Below are 21,031 nucleotides of genomic sequence, written 5' to 3' on the forward strand. Positions count from 1 at the left end.
CGGTGTTCTTGACAATATCTTCCTTGCTCATTGTACATATATACTTTGCTTTTGTTCTTTTTCGTTTCTTGCGACGTCATATTCCCGGGGCGCAGACTCTCTTTCCTTCACTTCGCTGTATATTCTATTCTTCTTTCCCGTTTCTGCCTTTTTTTACCATCATTTTTGCGTTTAGTTGCATACACGAGATACCCAAGCGTTAGCTGATTCTGCTTTCTTTTGCAAATATGGTTTTCGTTTCGTCACTCCTTTGAGATTGGAATGGATCATGGAGAGATGGTAGCGGTGTATTTTTGTTTTTTGTTTATTGTAATTATAGCTATATAAAATATGTACATATCCTTCATCGAAATCTAGAAACATTTTCAAGATACTTGATCCGATCGTCCGAGATGCATCGATGCCTAGTATACCCTGGAATCTATATCGTATGACTATGGCATGATGTTATTCATACATGTGATATTTATATTTAGATCGTATGATCCTAGAAACAATGTCTATGTGCTTGTAACCGGAAGACTAAACTATAGTTAGACAGGAATGAGGAATCAAGACTTAAAAGCCGACAGGATTCCGACTCAGAGATCCCTAGATATACAAGATACAAATCGATCCGATGATCCTAATCATTTGCCGAGACGATTGACCACCTTGCATCGATATCGATATCTTCATTATCCGAAAGTAGTCACCTAGTTAGCCGTATTGTGCTAGCTCAAGTTACTTGGAAATGCTAGAATGCCGGGCGGGTGCTGGCCAAAAAATGCAACATGTCGATATCGATTTGGATGAACTACTCACTAAAACGATTTACCGAACTTAGCAGTGAGGTAAGCCTCCTAAAACCATTTAGAGAATCTAGCATTATCGCGAATTAGACTCTGCTTTGGTGACCGTCTACAAGACCGACTTCATCATTCTGGGGGAAAATGGTGTTCCGCCTACGGCCTACTCTGCAGCGTATTGCCTCCCAAAGCACGCATATATCTTCGAAATTCTATAGATGCGAGGCCGATATATAAAATCCCCATCGACCTAAAATGCCCGTAGACTTAATCCTCAAAACCATGAAACTCTTCGACCTAATCCTCCGCAACGGCCTCCACCCCGGCCGCTACCGCAAAATCCGCTACCTAAACGTCGGCTTCCTAACCAACCACGGCAGCCTGAGAGAAATCTGCCTAGAACTAACCCCCAAAATCACCGCTCTCCAAATCTCCCGCATCGTAGCCTCCTACCTCCGTCTTCCCCGTGAGTTCGACTCAAGCCTCCAAGTATCGTTACTTCCCTACGGGTTCAAATCGAATGATCCCCGACTCCTTGACTTCATCGCACGGTTTCCCAGGAATGTGAATAGAGAGAAGTTTATACATAACCTTGCACCGCGAAGACCGCCGTTACCCGCTTTCCCATCGCAAAGGTATAGAGGTAGAACATTAAACCCCAACGATGAAATCCCACCGCTCTTGAAACCATGGAAACAAAAGGCCCTCCACCTCTGGGTCTGGCTAACCACCCACGACGAAAGAATCCTACGCTACCAAAACGCCGTCGAAAACTGTCAACTACTAATCCAAGAGAAAGAAAGGGTAAACGCGAAGTGTCAAGATACTATAAAGTCCGAAGTTGCAAAGGCTTATAAACTAAAATATTCGTTAGATCCTGAGGGGGAGGAGAGGGGCAGGAAGAGAAGGAGAGGGTCAAATAGGTGGATCCCACCTGATGAAAAGAGGTATCGGTGTCAAATTACCGATGAACACTTTACTCTTGATAAGATGGTCGCTACGACCATTTATCCGCATACGCTGATGATGGATCTTCCTGGGTTAAACGAGAAGGTAGTGGATATGTTGACAGGACCGGAGAATATGTTGTTGATGTACTGGCCCGTAGCAAGGATGTTCGACGAGGGACTTATCACCATCGAAAAGCTCTCACTGAATGACGAGGAAGCTATCGACGGAGGAAACACTGACGAAGAATACGAAGAAGAAGAATATGGATACTTCCTCAGGGTGAACTACGTCAGGCTCCTAGACTCCCGAGTATTCGCAAAGGAAGACTGGGAAAACCGTGAACATCGTGAACGACTTAGGTGGAAACACATAGACGGGAAAAGGATCACATTCTCCGATGATGGTCAGATGATTCCGTATCATGAGTTTCTGGCGTTTCATTCGCAACTATCAACGGTGATATTTGGAGAGGTCGAATTGATAGAGTCTGAAGATGATGTTCAGAATACGTTGGCTCATATCTTCGATAGGAGGTCGGATTTATCTCCTTCGGATAGTTCCTCGACGCGGTCGAGGAATGCTGATTCCCCGGGTCGGCCGAGGTGGCGTAGATTTCCCCTTTTGCGTTGATTGTGCGAATAGACATGTCTAGAAGGTGTTTATTGAATTCATTTCATGAGATGTTTTCGAGCAATTGATAATTTATGATGATGTTGCAGTCTGATATGCATATAAACTAACAATATACCCCGCCCCACGTTAAACCCCATCCTGTATCGGCGCCATCTTACTCCTCCCTTTCCACAACCACACCGCCCAAAACCCATCCACAACCACAATAATCCCGAAACTAACCACCAGAGAACCCCCAAATATCCATCTATGGTACAACCACGCATTCCCCGCATTCATATCAATCTTCGTCACCGCAATACACCACGGTAAAACATACAATATGTTCGAACATAAAGATTGGTATAGATACCAGCGGGGTTGGGTTGCTAGGAGGATGGTGGCCAATTGGGTGCTCAGGGCGTAGAAGATGTAACACCATTCTATGCTCTGCGTGTGGGTCGGGATTGTTAGCATAGGTGGTACGTAAAAGGGAGGATGGGACGGGGTGGATATACCTTCCACATAATTTCTGTAACCTCAGCCGCCGTCTCGCTATTCGAAAGGTAATAGGCAAAGGACCTAACACCCCCCGTATATGCCAAGATAACAAACAGCAATATCTCAATCCAAAATACAATAACAAACGACTTGATCGCCGGCTGAACAATATCTACAACCCCAGCACCCATTAGCCCACTCCCCCCCCCCAAATCACTTTAAACCATGTCTACGATAGTAGGTATGATACTTACTCCGAATATCCCCCCACCCCGCTCTAGCCCTCCTAACCTCCTTCCCAATCCTCCCCCTCCAAGCCCCCCACTTATGCCCCACGAAAGTCACCGCAGAAGCTTCAAGCGCCTGAACAGGCACCATGACCAAACCCCACCTGATAGTATTGAACACCCCCCAAGCAGTCGCATACGTATTCCCCATACTCACAATATTCGAAATCAGCCACAGATACAAGGCATTCCTTACCGCGGATTCCGTGAACGTGAATACACCGGCCCTGACTAACTGTTTAAGCGCAATATAATTCGGCTTTGTAGCAGTTTCCATAGAAACCGGGGTAGTAGATAATGCCTTCTTGCTGGTGAAGATGAAATACAAAACACCAGCTAGGGCGCCACAGCCGTCGCAGGCGAGTCGGATGCCGGCTTGAGTGTTCGCCGTCGGGTTCAAACCGGGTGCTCGGACGGTCGATATCAACGCCAGGTCCAATATGATGTTAACAAACGTAGCAACGGAATTTATTGCCAACGGGATATCCGGCCGGTCTAAAGCTCTGGTGGCAGCGCTGACAGCCGCGTTAATCGCCGAAAAAAGCGTGGAAAATGATGAGATCCGGATATATGTCAACGATGCACCCCTGGTTTCGGGTGGAACGAACGTAGAAGCGAAAGATGAAGCCGCGGAGCAGAAGATTACGGAGAGAAGAAGGCCGAGGAGGGATTGGGTGTATAAGAGGGTATACGTGAGGTTTATGCGGGATTGAATGGTACGGGAGGAACGGTCGCCGATGACGGTGAAAACGCCGCGTGGGAGACCTTCGTTTATGACTTCCGCGAAGACACCGATGTAGCTAGTAGTTTTTACCGGTATCAGATGGATGGGTTTCCGGTAAGGTGGATGTCAGGATCATACGTATAAGCATCGGTCGTGGCGACCATTGAACTATCTATCTGGGCTACCCATAACTTCGACAATGTGCCGTAAAGCGCGGGGAGCAAGAAAGTACAGATGTTGAAGACGATAGAACCGAAGTATCTGTCGTATATCGAGCCGTCAGCTTCAACGAGTCCTGTACGAGATATAGGAAGATAGAGAGAACCACCTTTCCCGACTCCACCACGCAACCTTCGAATTCGGATCTCTTCGACCATCACCATCATTTCGTAGTTCTTCCTCTCTATCATCCGTCGCCTGTGCGGTCGCACGGGATTTAGAATCGTCCATATTAAATATAAAAAACAAACTTTCACAATTTTACAATATTGCGTTGTCGACACAATATTCAACAAGACTCAGGCAATCGCCGACAAGCAGGCCAGGGGTCCACAAGCTACTTAAGTAGATATAGCTTCACCTCCTCCAATTCTCCCGTCAAAGCACTTACTTTCAATTTTCTATACCTCCACCCCGAAAACATAGCGAATGCCAAAGCCGTCGACCCCGCATTCAAATGATGCCTGAAGTTTTAGTTGTTTGTTCGTTGCAAGTCGGGAGAAGAGCTTCGCGAGAGCTAGTTTTGTTACGAAATAATGAGCTTGTGATATACGCAGTCGCATCAAATTTCATGCCTGTTTCGGCGAGAGGCTAACCAAATTCTCTGGAACCGGGCGTGGTGATAGGTTGCACGAGGGGTGGTGTGGAACTACGTACCCCTCCCTCATGAACGCCACCGATGCAAGTCGGTGGCAAGTGGCAGCGAAGTTCCCGCCCTATAAATGTAATGTCACGGTCTTATCTTTTGGGTTTCTTTCCATCGAGTAATTCTATTTGAATGTGCGAGATACATGCGAGAATGCAGGGAGGACATTGAAAAGAACAGAGAGCAGCAGAGGCACTAACAGGCACACAGACGATGGAAAAAAGTAACGACATGAAAGATATCGTAGACGGAAACAAGGAAATAAAAAAGCCAGCCCCCCTTACTTTTATCCAAACCTCTAGCAATCGAATCGACTTTTCCCCCTTCCCAGCAATGCAGATTTTTAGCAAGAACAAGCAAGGAGAAAAAAGTGAAGAAGCGAAATTTAGAGCACAGTTGAAAAGAAGCCGCGAACTGAAACCAGGGCAAAGAAAAGGCGTTGTTGTAGGATTAATTGTAATAGGAGCATACAAGGAGTTTCGGAGAACACGTGAATGTGAACAGGGACGGGGATCGTTTTAGAGGGATCGTTTTGTTCGTAGTGAGGTTCGTCAGATTAAGCTTCCTGAGAAACCGGGTAAAATCTTATTGTTTGCAGAATATAATTTTCGTGGGCGTTGAACAGGTAGAGAAAAAAACCGTTTAGATGAGATCAGCGACGTTCCTGTTGGATACGTGGTTAGCCGTATTCTTCTTTCGGTGAGCGTTGAGGAAGGGGCACGTACATTGGCATTTCTTCGATCTGGGTGGAGTAGAAGGTCTCAATGTCACGCATCATGCGGACGTCATCAGCGGTAACGAAGTTGATGGCAACACCCTTACGACCGAAACGACCACCACGACCGATACGATGGATATAGTTCTCACGATTGGCCGGGAGATCGTAGTTGATGACCAAGGAAACTTGCTGAACATCAATACCACGGGCCAAAAGATCGGTGGTGATCAGAACACGGGAAGAACCGGATCGGAACTCCTTCATGATAAGCTCACGCTGACCCTGCTCCATGTCTCCGTGCATGGCGGAGACGGTGAAATCACGCTTGGTGAGCTGGTCGGTGAGCCAGTCGACCTTCTTGCGGGTGTTGCAGAAGATGACGGCCTGGGTGATGGTGACGGTCTCGTACAAGTCGGAGAGGGTGTCGAGCTTCCAGTCCTCCTTTTCGACGGCAATGTAGAATTGCTTGATACCTTCGAGGGTCAGCTCGTCCTTCTTGACCAAGATGCGGACGGGGTCACGCATGAACTTGGTGGTGACCTCCAAGACGTCCTGTGGCATGGTGGCAGAGAGGAGGACGACTTGAGTGGACTGCGGGAGCAACTGGAAGATGTCGTAGATCTGCTCGGTGAAACCGCGCTGCATGGGGAGAAACGTTAGGATCCATCCGATCGGGTTCGAACCGTCGGGGAACAACTTACAGACAACATCTCATCGGCCTCGTCAAGAATGAACATTTTCATGCAGTCAGTCTTCAGGGCCCTGCGCTGGATCATGTCATGAACACGACCAGGAGTTCCGACGACAATTTGCTGTCCTTCGTTCAAGTTCTTCATGTCGTCACGAACGGCAGTACCTCCGATACAGGCATAAGAGGTGACGTTCAGGAAATCACCGAGAGCGACGACGACCTTCTGGATCTGCTGGGCCAATTCACGAGTAGGAGCCAAGATGAGAGCTTGGGTCTGCTTGATCTCAGGGTCGATCTTCTGCAAGCAGGAGATGGAGAAAGTAGCAGTCTTGCCGGTGCCGGACTGGGCCTGAGCAATGACATCGTGGCCTGGAGAACAGGGGTTAGTAAGGATTTAGGACGAGAAGAAGGAGCCGAGAGGTTTGAGTAAGCTTACCCTTGACGACGGGCAAGATGGCACGCTGCTGAATAGCAGATGGGCGCTCGAAACTAGAGAGGTGATGTTAGTGTGGGGTCCGTTCCATGCAGGTTCGTCAGGTGGTTCCCGTACCCATAAGCGTAGATACCTGGATGAAAAATGTCTCGTCAGTTACCAATTCTTCCAAACTTAGCATTTGCGAAACAACCGACGTACCTCGGAGAAGCTCGGGCTTCAACTCCATATCATCGAAGGACTCGGTGGTTTGGTCCCAGTTAGACTCGATTTGCGAGTCTGGTGGGTTGTCGATGCCCTCAGAAGCCATGATTGCGGTTAGGGAAACGGGATTTCAGAAAGCGAAACTGCTTCCTGAAAGTCGAGAGAGTTGGGAGGGAAGGAAAAAGGCTTTTCGAGAAAGCTTCTTTTTTTTTTTCCCTTAGAGGATCGATATGAGGACTATTAAAGTCTCTGTGGCGGACCTTTCTCGATTGCTCAAGAGAAAGGACAAGGCCGAAAACAGATTCTGACTAGAGATCCCTTCTTCTGACTGAAGCAGAAAAAGAGAATGACCGGTGCAGGAACCTGTAGCTACTAGGAGCTAGACGAAGGTATCAAAGCGGTTTGGATGACTACTGGAGTCCCAAACGGCGGTACGAAAAGAACTGGAGAGGTCTATCTACTTGCGAGAAGTACGATAGATCTAATTCCTTCGCGGAAAGAGGGATGAAATCAATTCGTCCCTGTTGTGAGCGGTTATGTGGTTGTCTTCTGTATGGTTGTGGTTGATGATGGTGGAGAGGAGGGGAGAGAGAGAAAGGCGAGGAAAATCTTTTTAATATCAGTTTGTTTGGGGACCTCGGAGGCGGAGGGGCTTCTATTTTTTGGCGGGCAAACTACGAAAAAAATTGTTTTTGGTGGTCGCCCACTCATAAAAATTAAAAAAATAAAAATTTTCTTTTGCGGGCCATATCAGACAAGCTCCCACTCCAACCCAACTAACCAATGGACGTATAGGAAAACCCGACGCTAAAACGAATCGAATCAAGCGCATTTCTACTCCTATTACTCCGTATTCACAGTATGAGTTGTTCTTCAGAGCTAAGTCGACGGGGAACTCGACGTACTATGTAGGTATCCCATGTGCGCATGTGGGGTTGTGCCTGCCCCAAACGGCGGTGTCACAGCGAGATACAGCTTTTGTCGGGTGGTCCGCTAGCCTCGTTCGGACGTCAGGGAGGTTTCTCTCATTCGATAAGATTAGAAACAGAAACAGAAAATTTTTCGTACCCTAGCAAGAGTCATCCTGCATCCAACGGACGGCGCCAGAAGTTGTTTGACTGTTGATCCAGAGCTTCTTTGCCCCAGAGCTTCTTTGCCCCAGAGCTTAACTCTTGTTATATTGTCGTATCGATGTTCCCTGTACCCCTCGTTCGTCAATATACCCGGGCAGCTCTTTTAGCTATGGCAAACTCATATATGATCGTAAATTTTGCACTTTTGTACAAGGCGAAGAGTCACCCTGGCACGGTGATCAATCGTGTCATGATGGCCATAATTAGCTCCCACGCGGAGGTTCATACAGCATAACATGTAAACGTTAGAAGAGAAAGCTAAAAGTCCCGGCAGTCAAAGCCCGAGTTTAAACCGAATTCCTCCATGAAATCGACAAAAGATTTTCGTTTCATAAACTCGAACATGGCCCTATTGGAGCATCTTTTCGTCGTGCGTAGATACAAAGTTCTGGACCTCATGATATCAAATCCTTCCGATAATCGCTTGGCGTTCTTTATCTTATCGAGATCCCCGCCACATTTGCGGCTCCAAGATCCGTCTCCCTTTTCGGAAATACAACAAGGTCAACACGGTTCTTTCCACCCAAAACGAGGCTCTTGTATGTAACACATTCCTAAAGTCCCGATTCGGTCCCCTGCATATTCTCGTCCATTTACGACCTAGGATGACGACGCATGACCACTCTCAGATACGTTCCTAAGTAGCCAGGGTATTCCTTCGCTGGTTAAAATTGACTTTAGTAAACCCCTAGAAGCTTAGAATTTAGATCGCGGGAATACAATCAGGCATTTACATTTTAAGTCGGCTTACGGTATGGAGAACCCTTCCATGATTACCCTCCTCCCAAGCGGTAAATTTCTTTTCGCCGCCCTAACACAATACTCACGCCCCCTACACCCCTCCGCCCATCGCTATCACACTCCACTCCACTCCTTCATGCTCCCTTTCAGAACTCGGCATAAGGTCTTTATGGGATACGAAAAAAAATAGAGGCCATGCAAAACCGTAACTCCGACATGTTGCAGTTTGTTTTTATAAAATTAACTGGTCTGTAGTTTACTTGACGTACCTATTATTCCGTTGCCAAGTATACGTACCATTGCGCCGTTCATGTAGGCGGTATCGTGTTAAATGCGACTGGCGATAAAGAGAGTATATAGAGTACTAATCCTAACCTCTTTTTCTCCTCCGATTATACCGTTCCTCATAAAACCGTTCACTGCGATACGCCTCCCCCCTCTCCCACCACGGCTTCTCCATCCACCACGACCTGTTCTCCTCCTTTCCCCTCTCCATAATCCCCTCCATCATCTCCCTCCCAGCGTTCACAAACTCCTCATATCTCTTCCCCACCCCCTCCCTCTCCCTCTCCCTCCTCTCAATCCTCTCCCCAACCCTTCCAATCTCCACCTTAACTTCCCTCAACCCCCCATAAATCCCGAGGTTACTCAACACCTCCCGTTCGTCATCTAAATTCATTTTCATGGTTCTACAATTCTCATTAAAGCTGTTTATATTATCACAAAATTTTTGGACGCCGACTTGGAAGGTTCGGATGAGGATTAGGAGTTTTTGGGGATCCTGCCATTCGGAGGAAGTTAGCGGTAGTGGGGGGGAGGTAGAGAAGATTTGGGCGTTTAGGAGAGGGTCGTGGGGCGGTTTTCGGGTGGTGGTTGGGTCGCTGGAGAAGGGTTTGGAGAGACCGAGGTTGGATTCGATGGTGGCGTAGTCGACGTTTGCGAAGCCGAGGGATTCCATTTTTTATAGATAAGTTATAGACTTGTGTATTTACTCGTTGGGAATGATGTTGGGGCTTTGGGAACTCAATATTATGTGCTAGATCTCGAGTATCGATCGAGGGAGTTGGTTGTTTCCATCACGGGGGAATATTGTCGTAGGATACAATATTCCTGTTGTATCTTTGAAAAATGCCGTTGGAGATCATATGAAGCATTTTATAGATCCCGCATATTCTGCAGATTTCTCACGAAGAAACCTGAGAAATAAAAAGGCATTCATTAGAAGGAAACAAAAAAATATATAAAACCGGGGAAACCCTCACTCCTCCCCACCCCCAACTTCGAAAAGTGGCTCCCCCGTCTCCGGATTCCACTTGAGATCCTTCTCCTGTCTTAACAAGGCCTTCTTAATCCACTCCTCGTGGATCTTTTCATAAATCCCCTGCTTTCGGGGTCCCTGAAAGCGCCTGACCCTTAAGAAGTAGGGACCGTCGTAGGTCCCTTGGTGTTGGGGTGGGGAGGGGTTGGCGCTATTATATTTTTTGGTTTCAGCTAGCATACCATGTAACCGAATAGATGTTTCAAAAGATAAGTTTTGAAGAAAAACCTCTCTTTTAGAAGTGAAAACTTACATAGTAGCAGCAGCAGTAGTCTTGCGTTCAATCACAAGCCTCTTCGTCGGTGTCTCCGGCTTGGAGAACACATCGACAGGTGCATCAGCCCTCATGACGAAGCGTAGACGGCGTGAAGAATTTAGCTTTGGAGTATGGGGTTTTCTCGGTGGTGGTAGTAGGTTAAGGAAGCTGGTGAGACCTGGTTTGCTTGGTGTAGGAGTGGTCTTAGGATCGAGCCCAGCAGCCCTAGAAGGAGGATGAGGAGGAGTGTTGGCTTGGGGAGGAATCTCGGATTCTGCTGCCATGGTGATTTGGGGATTGATGGTTACGATGGATTCTTCTGGTGGAGTTGACGGGAGGTGATGATTGTGGGGATGGAAGCTTCTTATTTCTATTTACATGGTTAAATTTTTCTAGAGGACACGGGAAGGTATTTACTTTGTTGAAGAGCAAAGTTATTCACGCTGGTCGTATTGGAGACGACGTTATGGTTAAGGTGAAGTGAAATCGCGAACTTGAAGACAACAGAACAAAAAACACCAAGACGTAAAACTGGAAGACACAAGATAGCACACTACAGACAAAGGCTCTTGGGAACAGGCAAATTATATGGGGCCATGGCAAAGGAAATCAGTATTAGGAAAAATATGATATCGTTCGGGAGCTATGAGAAACAAGATGGTGAAAGGTTCAACCGACCTTCCTGCAAGTGTTGCAAAATCAATAGCAACGAGAGGCTGGAAAGATTCAAAAGTTACGGTCTCAGAGCATTCAAATACTCAACTGAGGAATATCTTCATCAAGAACGAACGAATCCATGGTGTCAGATTCGTCAGACTCCTCTTCGGAACTAGAAAATTCCTCACCCCCATCCTTCTTCTCAAGATACTCCTTCTCGAGCCTCCCCTTCTCCTTCTCGAACTCTTCTTTCGTCATATGTTCCAACGGGGCAATGGCATGTTCCTCTCTGTATTCGTCAAAGTAGATACGTTGAGCGTCAGCCTCAGCAATACGTCGGAATCGTCCTTGAGACTCCCTGTCTTGCCCAGGAGCAATAACCGCCGTCTTCGAGCCCGGAAGCTTGACACGAATGACTGAAACAAGTATTCTTTCTCCGTAATAGACGACATCTGACTTCCCAAGAACTACTTTACCCGAAAGTTCAGTGACTCCAGAACCATAAACTCCCTTATTTGGGTTAAATTGTTCCTTGTCGACAAGATCCTCATTTTGGGTGGAAAGAAGCTGAAGACTTTCGTCAATGTCTTTCATCTTCCAAAGGATTTTCTCGAGCTCTGTTTTGGTGTCGGCACGGTCGAGATTCTCGTATTTGTATTTGACGACGAGGTGTTCTCCGAAGAAGAGTTTGTCGGTTTTTTCGAGCGGCTTGCTGTTGCGGAAAGCCGTCATGCGAGAAGTTTCAAAGAACGGGCAGGTCGTTGAGATTAGATTCAAGAGAGACTAGATGTACGAAAAATATTAGAAATCTGTGAAGGGGGCCTGGTAGATAGTATGTAAGACGTGTTGACGGTTTTAACTTGCGTTGACATCTTCGAGTTTGTGGAAAATCCCTACGGCAGAACTGAGATTTGGCATCTCAACAAAGACAGCCATACCAGCGGACGCCATTTCGATAGTAAGGATGGTCCGTTGGTTGCAAGGGATGGAGTTTGTGGTGACGATGGCGATAAAGGTTTTGGGATGGGAAGCAAAGTGGGTTTTGATGGAAAAGTTTTTGAAGAGCACTTGATGGGTCAAATTTTATAGTCCTGAGGAAGCTCAGTTGAACGAATGATGCGTGAGCTTATAATGCGTAGGATATCACGAATGTAACATCCGATTGTCATTTTTGCTCCTGGAATCCCGCCACGATGCCTAAGCCGAGACCAATGTATCTTACCCTCAACCAGGCTAGATATATTAGTATCTGTTTATGTATTACATACATATTCTGTGCGGGAAATAAGTGGTCTTAGAATAGTGATCCCAGAGTTCTTAACGGAGGGGGTTTGAACAATCTTGAAGCATCCAGGACCAAGACCTCTTCCCCATCTCCAGCCGAAAAAACATTGATATTGACTTCAGCCGGACGTTCGGGGAACAGAAGTGCCATCTTGTCCTCCAAAGTGATATTTTGACCGGGATTAGGACCTTCAAAAATAAGACGGTCCGGGATTACCCTTTCCTTCTCTTCGAGATCAAACTGTTGACGATGGTACTAATACGATTCTCTGGGTGGAGTCGAAGGGCAATTTCTTGTCCGGTCCAGAATTTGAAATTGACGCGGATGGTTGGGTTGATCTTAAACTTACGATGGATTTTGGTGAACATAGAGGTGGTGTCCCTCACGATGGAGCTTGAGTCGACACCGACGATAGACCATCTTGCTTGGTGCTTTGAGGAGACGGCGGTTGGAAGAGGCCTTGCTGGGTAAGCTTGGGATTTTCCTGTAGCTCCAAAGTTTTCCAAAGACGCGAGGTCTCCAAACTCCTGGAGAGTATTATTTTAGTTAGTTTCGACCAGTTTACACGAGCGAGAGTGTATTCTGCATCTAAAAAAAACTCTAGAAGTCCCCTGTTTCCACGAATGCCGTAATTTTTACAGACTTAAAAATTCTGGAAATTGTTTTCCCAGGGCTTTATCCCCTTTGGAAAAGAAGGAATGGCCGTCTGTGGAGAAGGATCGCCAGTGAGGTAGCCAACAGCCGGGACTTTGTTCGATGGCAATGGACGAATCGGAGCAGGACGTTGGATGAAATTTCCAGAGTAACGCAGGTCTCCTTGATGGATACTATTGATGGTAGTAGGAGCTTTGATTGGAAGTACCGCCTTTGGCCTCGGAATATAAAGCTTCTCGGCCCAGCTAGCAGCCAGCAAGCTCTTCCGGGTTATCCGGAAGCTTATCTTGAGGGTATTCAATGCAAACGACATCTCCTTCAGCTAGGAGATACCATTCACGATAGAGTTGTCCTCCGCAATAAGCTGTCATCGGATTATAGTTCAAGCCAGCCATACCAGAGACCCTGTTCAAGACGTCCTAAAAGCAGACAATTTCAATTTACTCCAGTTCCGTGATACGGGATAATTGGCACTCAACGGGACTTACTTTGATCTCTTTCACATCCTGTACCCTCAGCGGCTTGGATGAAACCGTAGGAATGACAACCCCAACTGTGACTTTGTTTCCGGTAGGTGGCACGGCAGATGCGATTTAAGAGAGTTTCGGTTGATGTATATAATTATATCTCAAAGTTTTGGGTTGAACCCAATTCCGATAAGATCAAATGAAGAGATAATCCGAAGACATACCTCGGTACCTTTTGTGGCACCAGAGCCAAATTCCGTTGGACTTGTATAAACTAGAATATCGCGCGGCAATTTGATATATCCACCCGCGAACATGGCGATGTTCCCGGAAGCCCTGACTAGGTATTGAATATAACCAATGCAGTATTAGGAGATAAAGGTTGGAAAAGAACGAGCAGTCGGATTACACCGGTTTGAACGTAAGATTCTTCTATTTTGCTCTATAGGAGGAGTACCCGGCCTGTAGTGGCAAGTTCAAGTCTGATTCACCAGACAAAGAAGTGGTGATATAAAATCAAGAGTTCGCAAATATCGAGAGCGCGGTCTCTATGAATTCCTAACCGAGCAGTCAGCGACATAGACGCAGTCACCTCCATACAAGAACTTCTCCCTCGGAACTCTCAGGGTTCAATTATTTAAACAAGTCCCCCCTTCCTCCCTTCCCTCTTATCATCACTCCCATGACGAAATCTTTCTTCAGCGACATCCTCTTCTCAATCCTCCCACAACAAACTCCTACTTCTTCAAGAACGGCTTTCTTCAAGATTCACATTCTCAAACCTCACCCTCAAAATCGACAATAGAATAAACCCAAGCCCATCATGAATGCAAACGCGAATATCACGGAGCAGAGCAAGATGTCTGCTGCTGCTACTACTGTTGCCAAAAAACAGCAAGATCCTAAACAGCCGGTGGTTGGACTCAACATCCCTGCTATATCAAACAAATTATTCTGGTATGACGGTGTCAAGACTGTCAAAGTAGGTTAAAAAGCTGTCGCTAGAAACCCTTTGCAAAGAAACCTGTTGCAAGGGCACGTTACTAGAATTCCGTTGTAAAACCTCGTCGCAGGAAACTTATTGCAACAATTTAATATATGCTCTGTGCGACGTTGTAGCCCCGCTAACATGCACCCGCCAGGACCTATGCGCCGCAGTTCTTCAACAAAATCCCATCCTAGATGGGAAGCGTCTCACAATCCTGATGGACGGCAAGCGTGCTAGGTTTTACGATAACATCTCAGATAGAGCAGTTGTCACCGCATATTACCGTTTCGCGACATACAGAAATCCGATCAACAAGGCTCAAAGTGCCCCAGAGAGCGCTGATATCAAAGATTCAAGCAAAGGCACTACTCAAGACGACAACTCGAACCAGTTTCTCTCCAACGACAGTGCCTCCCATTCAGGGCCATTGGTTGATTCTACAATCTCAAGCAATCAAGATCAAGAACGTGCATCGGCTACGACACCACCACAAGAAGAGAAAATCACAATTGTCTTCAAACTTGAAGAGATGGAGGAGCGCGCCGAAGTCATCAAAATCACCACAGGGGTGATCCCCACAGTCGACTCGGTCTACAGAAAAGTCCGAAGTATTATGCTAGAAAAGGCAATCTTGAAGCCGGGTGATAAACTCGAATACCACTGGATCCAAGCAAAGGACGAGCCTCGCGTCTATGACAGGCTCTACGAAGTCCTCGACAAGATGCCGGTTTATCCGGCTACCTTGGATGTGTCGGTCACCAAAAAGTCACCCAGACCCAAGAAACCGATGGAGCCAACGAAGCCAACGGCCCCATTGTTGCTCGATGGGCTCCCGGAGGCGGATTTTGGCCTCCGAACCACTGACGATGCCGCCCAGCCCCCCCCCACTATGGAACCAAAGGTTCCAAGAGGTCACCTCTTGGACCTTTTAGATGACGAGATGGGCTGGCTCAGCCATTGGGTTGTCCCACAATTTACGCAAAGTCCCCACTCTCCTGGCCCCCTCCCCGATGATGAAGACCTTCTCATCGAACTTTAATGGCCGAACCCTACTGGCTTTGTCTTTCTCTCTCTGTTTCTCCCTCTCTCTCCATATCTGCGTCCGTCTGCACTTAGAGCCAATCTATCGATTTCGCTGCCCCCAAAATTGTCCACCCAAGGCGTTCTTCTTTGTTCTTTTGCTATATTTCTCCTAAGCTTTTCTATATAAAGTCTGCATTCATGAATGTGATATTTTATTCCCAAGAGTAGATAAATAGATTATATATCGAGGTCTTCCTAATCAGGCCAGGTAAGATCGTGAGAAATATTCCCCCTCATCTGAACCCGTTGAATATTTTAACCAGTACTTTTCCCCCTGTCTTCACGCCTAGCTCGAAGGGTATTGGATGAGGCGGTATCTCGACTCTTGTGCTGCAGTTACTACGAGAATGGATCCGACGACCACCCCGGAAGTTACTGTCAAGATGGAACCAACTACTAACCAGCAGCCACATGGATCTGTTTCTGAAGCCTCCCCGGGGTTCCGGTGTTGGATTGATAAATCACATGGTACAGAAATGTGACTACCGTAAAGGTAAGTATAATATCTACTTCTTTTGGAAGCTTTGTATACACTTTTGTTTATTCTATTTCCTAACTAAACGTCCATATCTGAAGATTGAATACCGAAAAATAGATAAAATGGATGTATATAACTAAAATAAACTGAAGATTTCACTGCAGGGACAAAGTATCCCTTCCGGTGTAATCCTTGAGGCAGACTACGTAATTCCAGAGGATGTACCGTTGCGACTTGGAGGACCATATGGCCCCAAATGGTATCCGAATGCGCAGCAAGGCCTCATCTTGCTTTCCCTAAACATTATTCTTCTATACCCCTTATTTTGTATATCTCGCAAATAAGAGGAGAATCACTAAATTTGCAAACCATGCTTTTTTCCAAAGTTTAGTCAGAAACCTGAGCTTTCAATTTATTCCACAGCCTAGTTTAGTTTCATGCTTAGTCCCATGTTTTCATACATATATCGGTCGATATACGCATATTGTTTTTTTCCTTCCCTTTTTACTCTGATGGTATATATTAACACGCAGGAGGCTTCATCTCGGCCACTGGCTTTTTTTGTTTTCATCGTTATCTCGGCTGGGCCTTTTTTAATATTCAATTTCGGGATTTTCAAGCTATCCGGGACATTTTGCATGTCTAGTGCTAGCTGGGATTGACCATATTCGATATCTTCAGGTTTTCGGGAGGAGCCTATCACCAAAACATCATATCCATGTCATACGGGATAATGTTAACTTCATGCATATGCAAGGTTATGTCCGTGGGATATTGATATTAGCTATCCAACTTCAAAAAGACGGACAGCTTTCGATAGATAGAAATCAGTTGAAGTTTCTAATATCAAGTCTTTTGAAAGTTCTGATAGATCTATGCATCTACGCAATGAATATAGACGAGTAGATATATGGAAAACAATGAAGACCTAATAGCAGGCAATCTAAATGAGCTCGTTTCATTAGCTATCATCACCGGGCTAGCTTTCATTGATACTCCGGTCTTAAGGTTCTTCAGACAAGATCAACCACTCCGTCTATATAACGACATTCGAACGCCCCGAAGCCATCACCAAAGCTACCCTCCAATTGCCCCAGCGTGTTGATATCACACCCTCCACCTCTCCAACCCCAAACCACACCATCGAAATCCCGCCTCTCCACCACCCATCTACCAAACCTCACTGCCAATCCAACTATTACCACTTTATATCTCTATACACTACTCTTCACATTTGGTTACGAGACTGCTCTTCGCAATGCCCAAGACAGCTCCCCAAACCCCAACCCGTCAACCCGACGAAAACATCCCAGACAGCAATGACTTCCCCAAAGAATCGAAACCCTCTTTAACAATTCTAGGCCACAAACTCTCCGAACAAGTTAGAGACCACATCAGAGGGTTATCAGCGTCCATGGCCGGTATTCTAGAATCTAGAAATGCACTTTCAGATATCATTAAAGATGTTCGGGGTTTAGTGAATAGCCAACACGATAATGGGAAGGAATTGGTAAATGTTACGGAGAGGATTCAGAAAGCTGGTATGTCCTTGCTGACATATTATTCCCTCGAGATGACTGTTAGCTAATACGGCGAATCAAATATATAGTCACAACCCACATCGCCCATTCGGCCCTAATCCTAACCACTCTCGAAGAGCTCAAAGTCTTAAATATAAATATGGAAACTCGGCTCGAACTATACCATGCGAAAGTTGATGCCGCCGTAAACCTCAGCAACCAAGCTCTACAAGACAGAAGGGATATGAAACAAACTACCATAGAGATGAACAACAAACTAGATCAAGTTCTAGAGGAGTTTGAAAAGATGAAAACTACGAGTAAACCTCGCAGGACAAAATCCCGAAAGCTTGCTAAACCGATGGGTACAATACCATCTAAACCCGATGACGAAGAGGAGACAGTTCTATCTACCGCAGAAACTACAAACGACAGTAACCACACTGACGAAGATACTCCTCAGCCACCAAAAAAGAAACCTAGAAAAACCCAAAAGAAACAAGTCCAAAAAACAGGTCCGAGTCAGGCTACCCGATCCAAAAGCTCAAGTGGTACAAAGTCTCTCCCCAGCGCTCAGAGAGTACCAATCACCAGACGCTCAAAGCGACAGAGAAGCATAAGCCTTGGTGCAACGGTCGAGTCCAAACCTGGACTACTAGAGACAGCCAACAAACCATCCTGCATCGTCGAAGAGACTCCAGGACAAGGTGAACCAGATGCCCTTGTGGAACAGCAGTCGGGAAGAATTCCTGAGACCGTGGTTAATTCGAGTAAACCGGAACCGAAGACGGCTCCGCAGAAACAGGCGAAGAAACGGATGCTGGCCGGGCCGGCTACGCAGGAAGCGTGGGAGATGGATGGTACTACTACTTAGAAATCTGCATTGTTCTTCAGCATGGCACGATTTGACGACCGTTTCTTTGCAAACCTTCGAACCGGATTCGATTCCCAGGTATCAGTTGGTTTATGATACAACGTTGCCTTTACCAAAAATTCTCCTTTGACCTTTTGTGAGCTCGTGAGGTGCTCGCATGATATCAATTAATGGATATCACCCAAGCGCCCTTTCTCTACCTTATATTCATTCTTATCACCATATACCTCCAGCGCATGTATCTCCCCGTGCCACCAACGTTCCTTCCCAAACCCCAAGCACTATACTCTCCACCAAAAAAACACACTACCACCCCACCCTCTCGCTTATGTACCCTCCCACGCGTCTCATCCTACCATTTTACCAATCACATATCCCTTTCAAGCCCGATGGGTGTAACGAACAAAGGAGGGACCACAAAAATGCAACACCCTCGACGTCTACCACACCAACAACGCATACTTTCCCTCCACACACACCACTCTCGAGCTCTCTCTATCTCTTTTTCTTTGAAATGTTGGAGAGGAAAGGAAACAATGAATGAATGAACAAGCGGGTTCTATGGTATTTCCTGGGGATCACAAGGAATGGGACGCGGTTTTGAAAGTTATCATGCCGTGTATATCGATAAAAATTCCGCTCCCCTGCAATGAGGAATGTTAAGAACAGAATTACGTATAAACACGTGCCTTTTACGCACACCCCTTCGTTTTAAACTTTCTTAGTTAGCGCGAAGGAATGTGAAAATGTCCCACCCCCTCTCTTTGATACATAAAATAAAACGTTGGTGCATCTTAGCCTGGAATTAAGATGCAGGAACAAAACAAAGGACGCAGAAGGGAAACTCCGCAGACATACCGGATTTGGAGTGGGAGCTGCGTTTTAGAAAAAAAGGTCTTGGAAGAGGAGTGGGTGGAGAATTGTAGACTGGATTGGAGTAAATGAGGCGGGTGGGCTGGTGAGAGGGGTGTATATATCTTGGGCTTCCCATTCTTTATCTTCTCTTTTCTCTTTTCCCTCTCTCTCTTTCCGTCTCTCCCTTGAGGGTTTTTAGAATTCCCGTTTATCTTGTTAATTCCAAGATAATAACTCCAACATCAATATCATCTTCAAACCCATCCCAGCGTGTACACCGAATAAACCCCCTCCACCGTACCCAAACACCTCCACCCCCCCTCGGAGTCCATAAAACATCAAAATGTCAAAAACCCAACCCCCAAAAACACCCACGACCCCTTCAATCCGCAACTTTGTACGCCGAACCTCAGTAACACCCACAACTCTGGCAAGCACCTACCGTCGAAACTCTCGCTGCCCCATCGATATCGATACCCCACCATCGCCATCTACTTCCTCCCGAAACGGGAATACAACTACGACGGCAATAGTAAATGATATTGCGACACATTTAAAGAATAACAGTGGAACACCAACGAAACCCAAACATTTCGCTACGAAAACACCGATGAATATGGGATTCAGAACCCCGCTTCGAAAAACCAAAGAAGAAGTAGAAAAAGAATTAGAAACATTCACACCCCTTCACCCCCTCCCATCTTCCGTAACAATTCGTAAACGCCGCGAAAGTTCTCCTCCGGCTGGTCGACCGAACGCAAATTCGCTTGAGAGTGTTAACCTTCACGACGGGAAGTTTCCTAGTATCGAGGCGTCGGTGGAACAAATGCCTCATCACCCGGTGTATAAATTCCGAAGAACGAGTAGTTCAATCTTCAACCGACAAAGCCAAAAGGATATAAAAACCCCGGATACCCCCTCCCCGATCTTCCACTCCCCGAACCCGAATGCTTCGTCACCAGATCTAGACACCACCTCCAACAAAGAAAACATCGACCCCGTAACCTTAACCCCCTCATCCTCTCGAAATATCAGAATGTTCGATACCCCACCACCTCCACCGAATGCACGTTCCCAGCAGATATTACCATACAACTGGAGTCGTCAGAAAGGTATTTTTGAGAGGAAGAAGTTGGAGGGGATGAGGAATACTCCTCCTTCGGGATATACATCTGGGGTCGAATTCTCGACATCGAGTCGATTCGTTATGAGTTATAACCCCGGATGGGGAATACCATCGAACCTCAAAGAACCCGCCCGACCTTTCCCCATCCCTTCCAAAGAACGCCACCCCTCCCTCTCAACCCCAACATCATCACAACCCCGTTCCACCTTTCCACCCCCAAAAACCGGGTTAACCTCCAAACTCGGGTTATTAAACCACAAATACCCCTCCGTAAACCCCAAAACACCGCTCCCGATCCCCAGAACCCCCCAAAAACTCCTCCACAGATCCGCAAAGTCTACTTGCCATAACCGCAACCACAATTATAACTGCCTCCCTTCTCCCTCCCCCTCCCAACCTTCATCACTATCCCACCGAAACGCCAAAAAACCAGAAGATCTAAAAACGAGGTTCCCGAGGCGTACGTACCACCTCGGCACCGGAAAACATGGAGAACTCGTAAAAATTGCTAGATCTGCATCTTCACGAAAAGATATCGATGGTGAAGAGATGTTCGAAGGGTGCGAATGGAGTGAGTTGGATATTCAGACGATTGACGGTGAGAAGGGGAGGGGATACGGTCATGCCGACGGAGCGGGGATGGTCGATGTTGGGTGGGGGGTCTGTTAGAGAAGGTTCTCGTGGGGATATAGTGAGGTATGCATGGAAATATATTTCGGGGATTAAAGGTGGTTTTATGGCATATTCGGGTTCGGATCTAGGTTCATAAATAGGGTAGTTCAGTCGGTGCTCAAGTAGATAGTATATATCATCGGCATCGCA

At 46.5% G+C, this 21,031-nt stretch overlaps 9 protein-coding genes across 9 annotated transcripts; 4 read left to right on the plus strand and 5 right to left on the minus strand.

The window, feature by feature from the left end:
• Nucleotides 1-1,043: 1,043 nt before the first annotated feature.
• DFL_009198 (uncharacterized protein) lies at nt 1,044-2,369 on the plus strand (the record flags this gene model as incomplete). Its single annotated transcript, XM_067639048.1, has 1 exon — nt 1,044-2,369. The coding sequence occupies one exon, from the start codon at nt 1,044-1,046 to the stop codon at nt 2,367-2,369; it is 1,326 nt and encodes a 441-aa protein (XP_067486876.1).
• A 129-nt stretch (nt 2,370-2,498) lies between these two features.
• On the minus strand, nt 2,499-4,506 carry DFL_009199 (uncharacterized protein; the record flags this gene model as incomplete). The annotated part of the gene is made up of 6 exons (XM_067639049.1): nt 2,499-2,801; nt 2,870-3,024; nt 3,107-3,939; nt 4,002-4,124; nt 4,192-4,280; nt 4,474-4,506. The coding sequence occupies 6 exons, from the start codon at nt 4,504-4,506 to the stop codon at nt 2,499-2,501; spliced, it is 1,536 nt and encodes a 511-aa protein (XP_067486877.1).
• Nucleotides 4,507-5,370: 864 nt separating this feature from the next.
• DFL_009200 (uncharacterized protein) lies at nt 5,371-6,880 on the minus strand (the record flags this gene model as incomplete). Its single annotated transcript, XM_067639052.1, has 6 exons — nt 5,371-5,392; nt 5,454-6,085; nt 6,148-6,506; nt 6,574-6,626; nt 6,688-6,703; nt 6,772-6,880. 6 exons carry the CDS (start codon nt 6,878-6,880, stop codon nt 5,371-5,373), a joined length of 1,191 nt encoding a protein of 396 aa, XP_067486878.1.
• A 2,138-nt stretch (nt 6,881-9,018) lies between these two features.
• On the minus strand, nt 9,019-9,606 carry DFL_009201 (uncharacterized protein; the record flags this gene model as incomplete). Its single annotated transcript, XM_067639053.1, has 1 exon — nt 9,019-9,606. One exon carries the CDS (start codon nt 9,604-9,606, stop codon nt 9,019-9,021), a length of 588 nt encoding a protein of 195 aa, XP_067486879.1.
• A 300-nt stretch (nt 9,607-9,906) lies between these two features.
• DFL_009202 (uncharacterized protein) lies at nt 9,907-10,506 on the minus strand (the record flags this gene model as incomplete). Its single annotated transcript, XM_067639054.1, has 2 exons — nt 9,907-10,117; nt 10,220-10,506. 2 exons carry the CDS (start codon nt 10,504-10,506, stop codon nt 9,907-9,909), a joined length of 498 nt encoding a protein of 165 aa, XP_067486880.1.
• A 466-nt stretch (nt 10,507-10,972) lies between these two features.
• Nucleotides 10,973-11,830, minus strand: DFL_009203 (uncharacterized protein; the record flags this gene model as incomplete). Its single annotated transcript, XM_067639055.1, has 2 exons — nt 10,973-11,662; nt 11,777-11,830. The coding sequence occupies 2 exons, from the start codon at nt 11,828-11,830 to the stop codon at nt 10,973-10,975; spliced, it is 744 nt and encodes a 247-aa protein (XP_067486881.1).
• A 2,278-nt stretch (nt 11,831-14,108) lies between these two features.
• DFL_009204 (uncharacterized protein) lies at nt 14,109-15,312 on the plus strand (the record flags this gene model as incomplete). Its single annotated transcript, XM_067639056.1, has 2 exons — nt 14,109-14,267; nt 14,428-15,312. 2 exons carry the CDS (start codon nt 14,109-14,111, stop codon nt 15,310-15,312), a joined length of 1,044 nt encoding a protein of 347 aa, XP_067486882.1.
• A 1,780-nt stretch (nt 15,313-17,092) lies between these two features.
• On the plus strand, nt 17,093-18,228 carry DFL_009205 (uncharacterized protein; the record flags this gene model as incomplete). Its single annotated transcript, XM_067639057.1, has 2 exons — nt 17,093-17,375; nt 17,444-18,228. 2 exons carry the CDS (start codon nt 17,093-17,095, stop codon nt 18,226-18,228), a joined length of 1,068 nt encoding a protein of 355 aa, XP_067486883.1.
• Nucleotides 18,229-19,426: 1,198 nt separating this feature from the next.
• Nucleotides 19,427-20,878, plus strand: DFL_009206 (uncharacterized protein; the record flags this gene model as incomplete). Its single annotated transcript, XM_067639058.1, has 1 exon — nt 19,427-20,878. The coding sequence occupies one exon, from the start codon at nt 19,427-19,429 to the stop codon at nt 20,876-20,878; it is 1,452 nt and encodes a 483-aa protein (XP_067486884.1).
• Between the last annotated feature and the right edge of the window lie 153 nt (nt 20,879-21,031).

This window comes from Arthrobotrys flagrans (assembly GCF_004000055.1).
Source record: "Arthrobotrys flagrans strain CBS H-5679 chromosome Unknown unitig_1, whole genome shotgun sequence".
Classification (NCBI taxonomy): Eukaryota; Fungi; Ascomycota; class Orbiliomycetes; order Orbiliales; family Orbiliaceae; genus Arthrobotrys; species Arthrobotrys flagrans.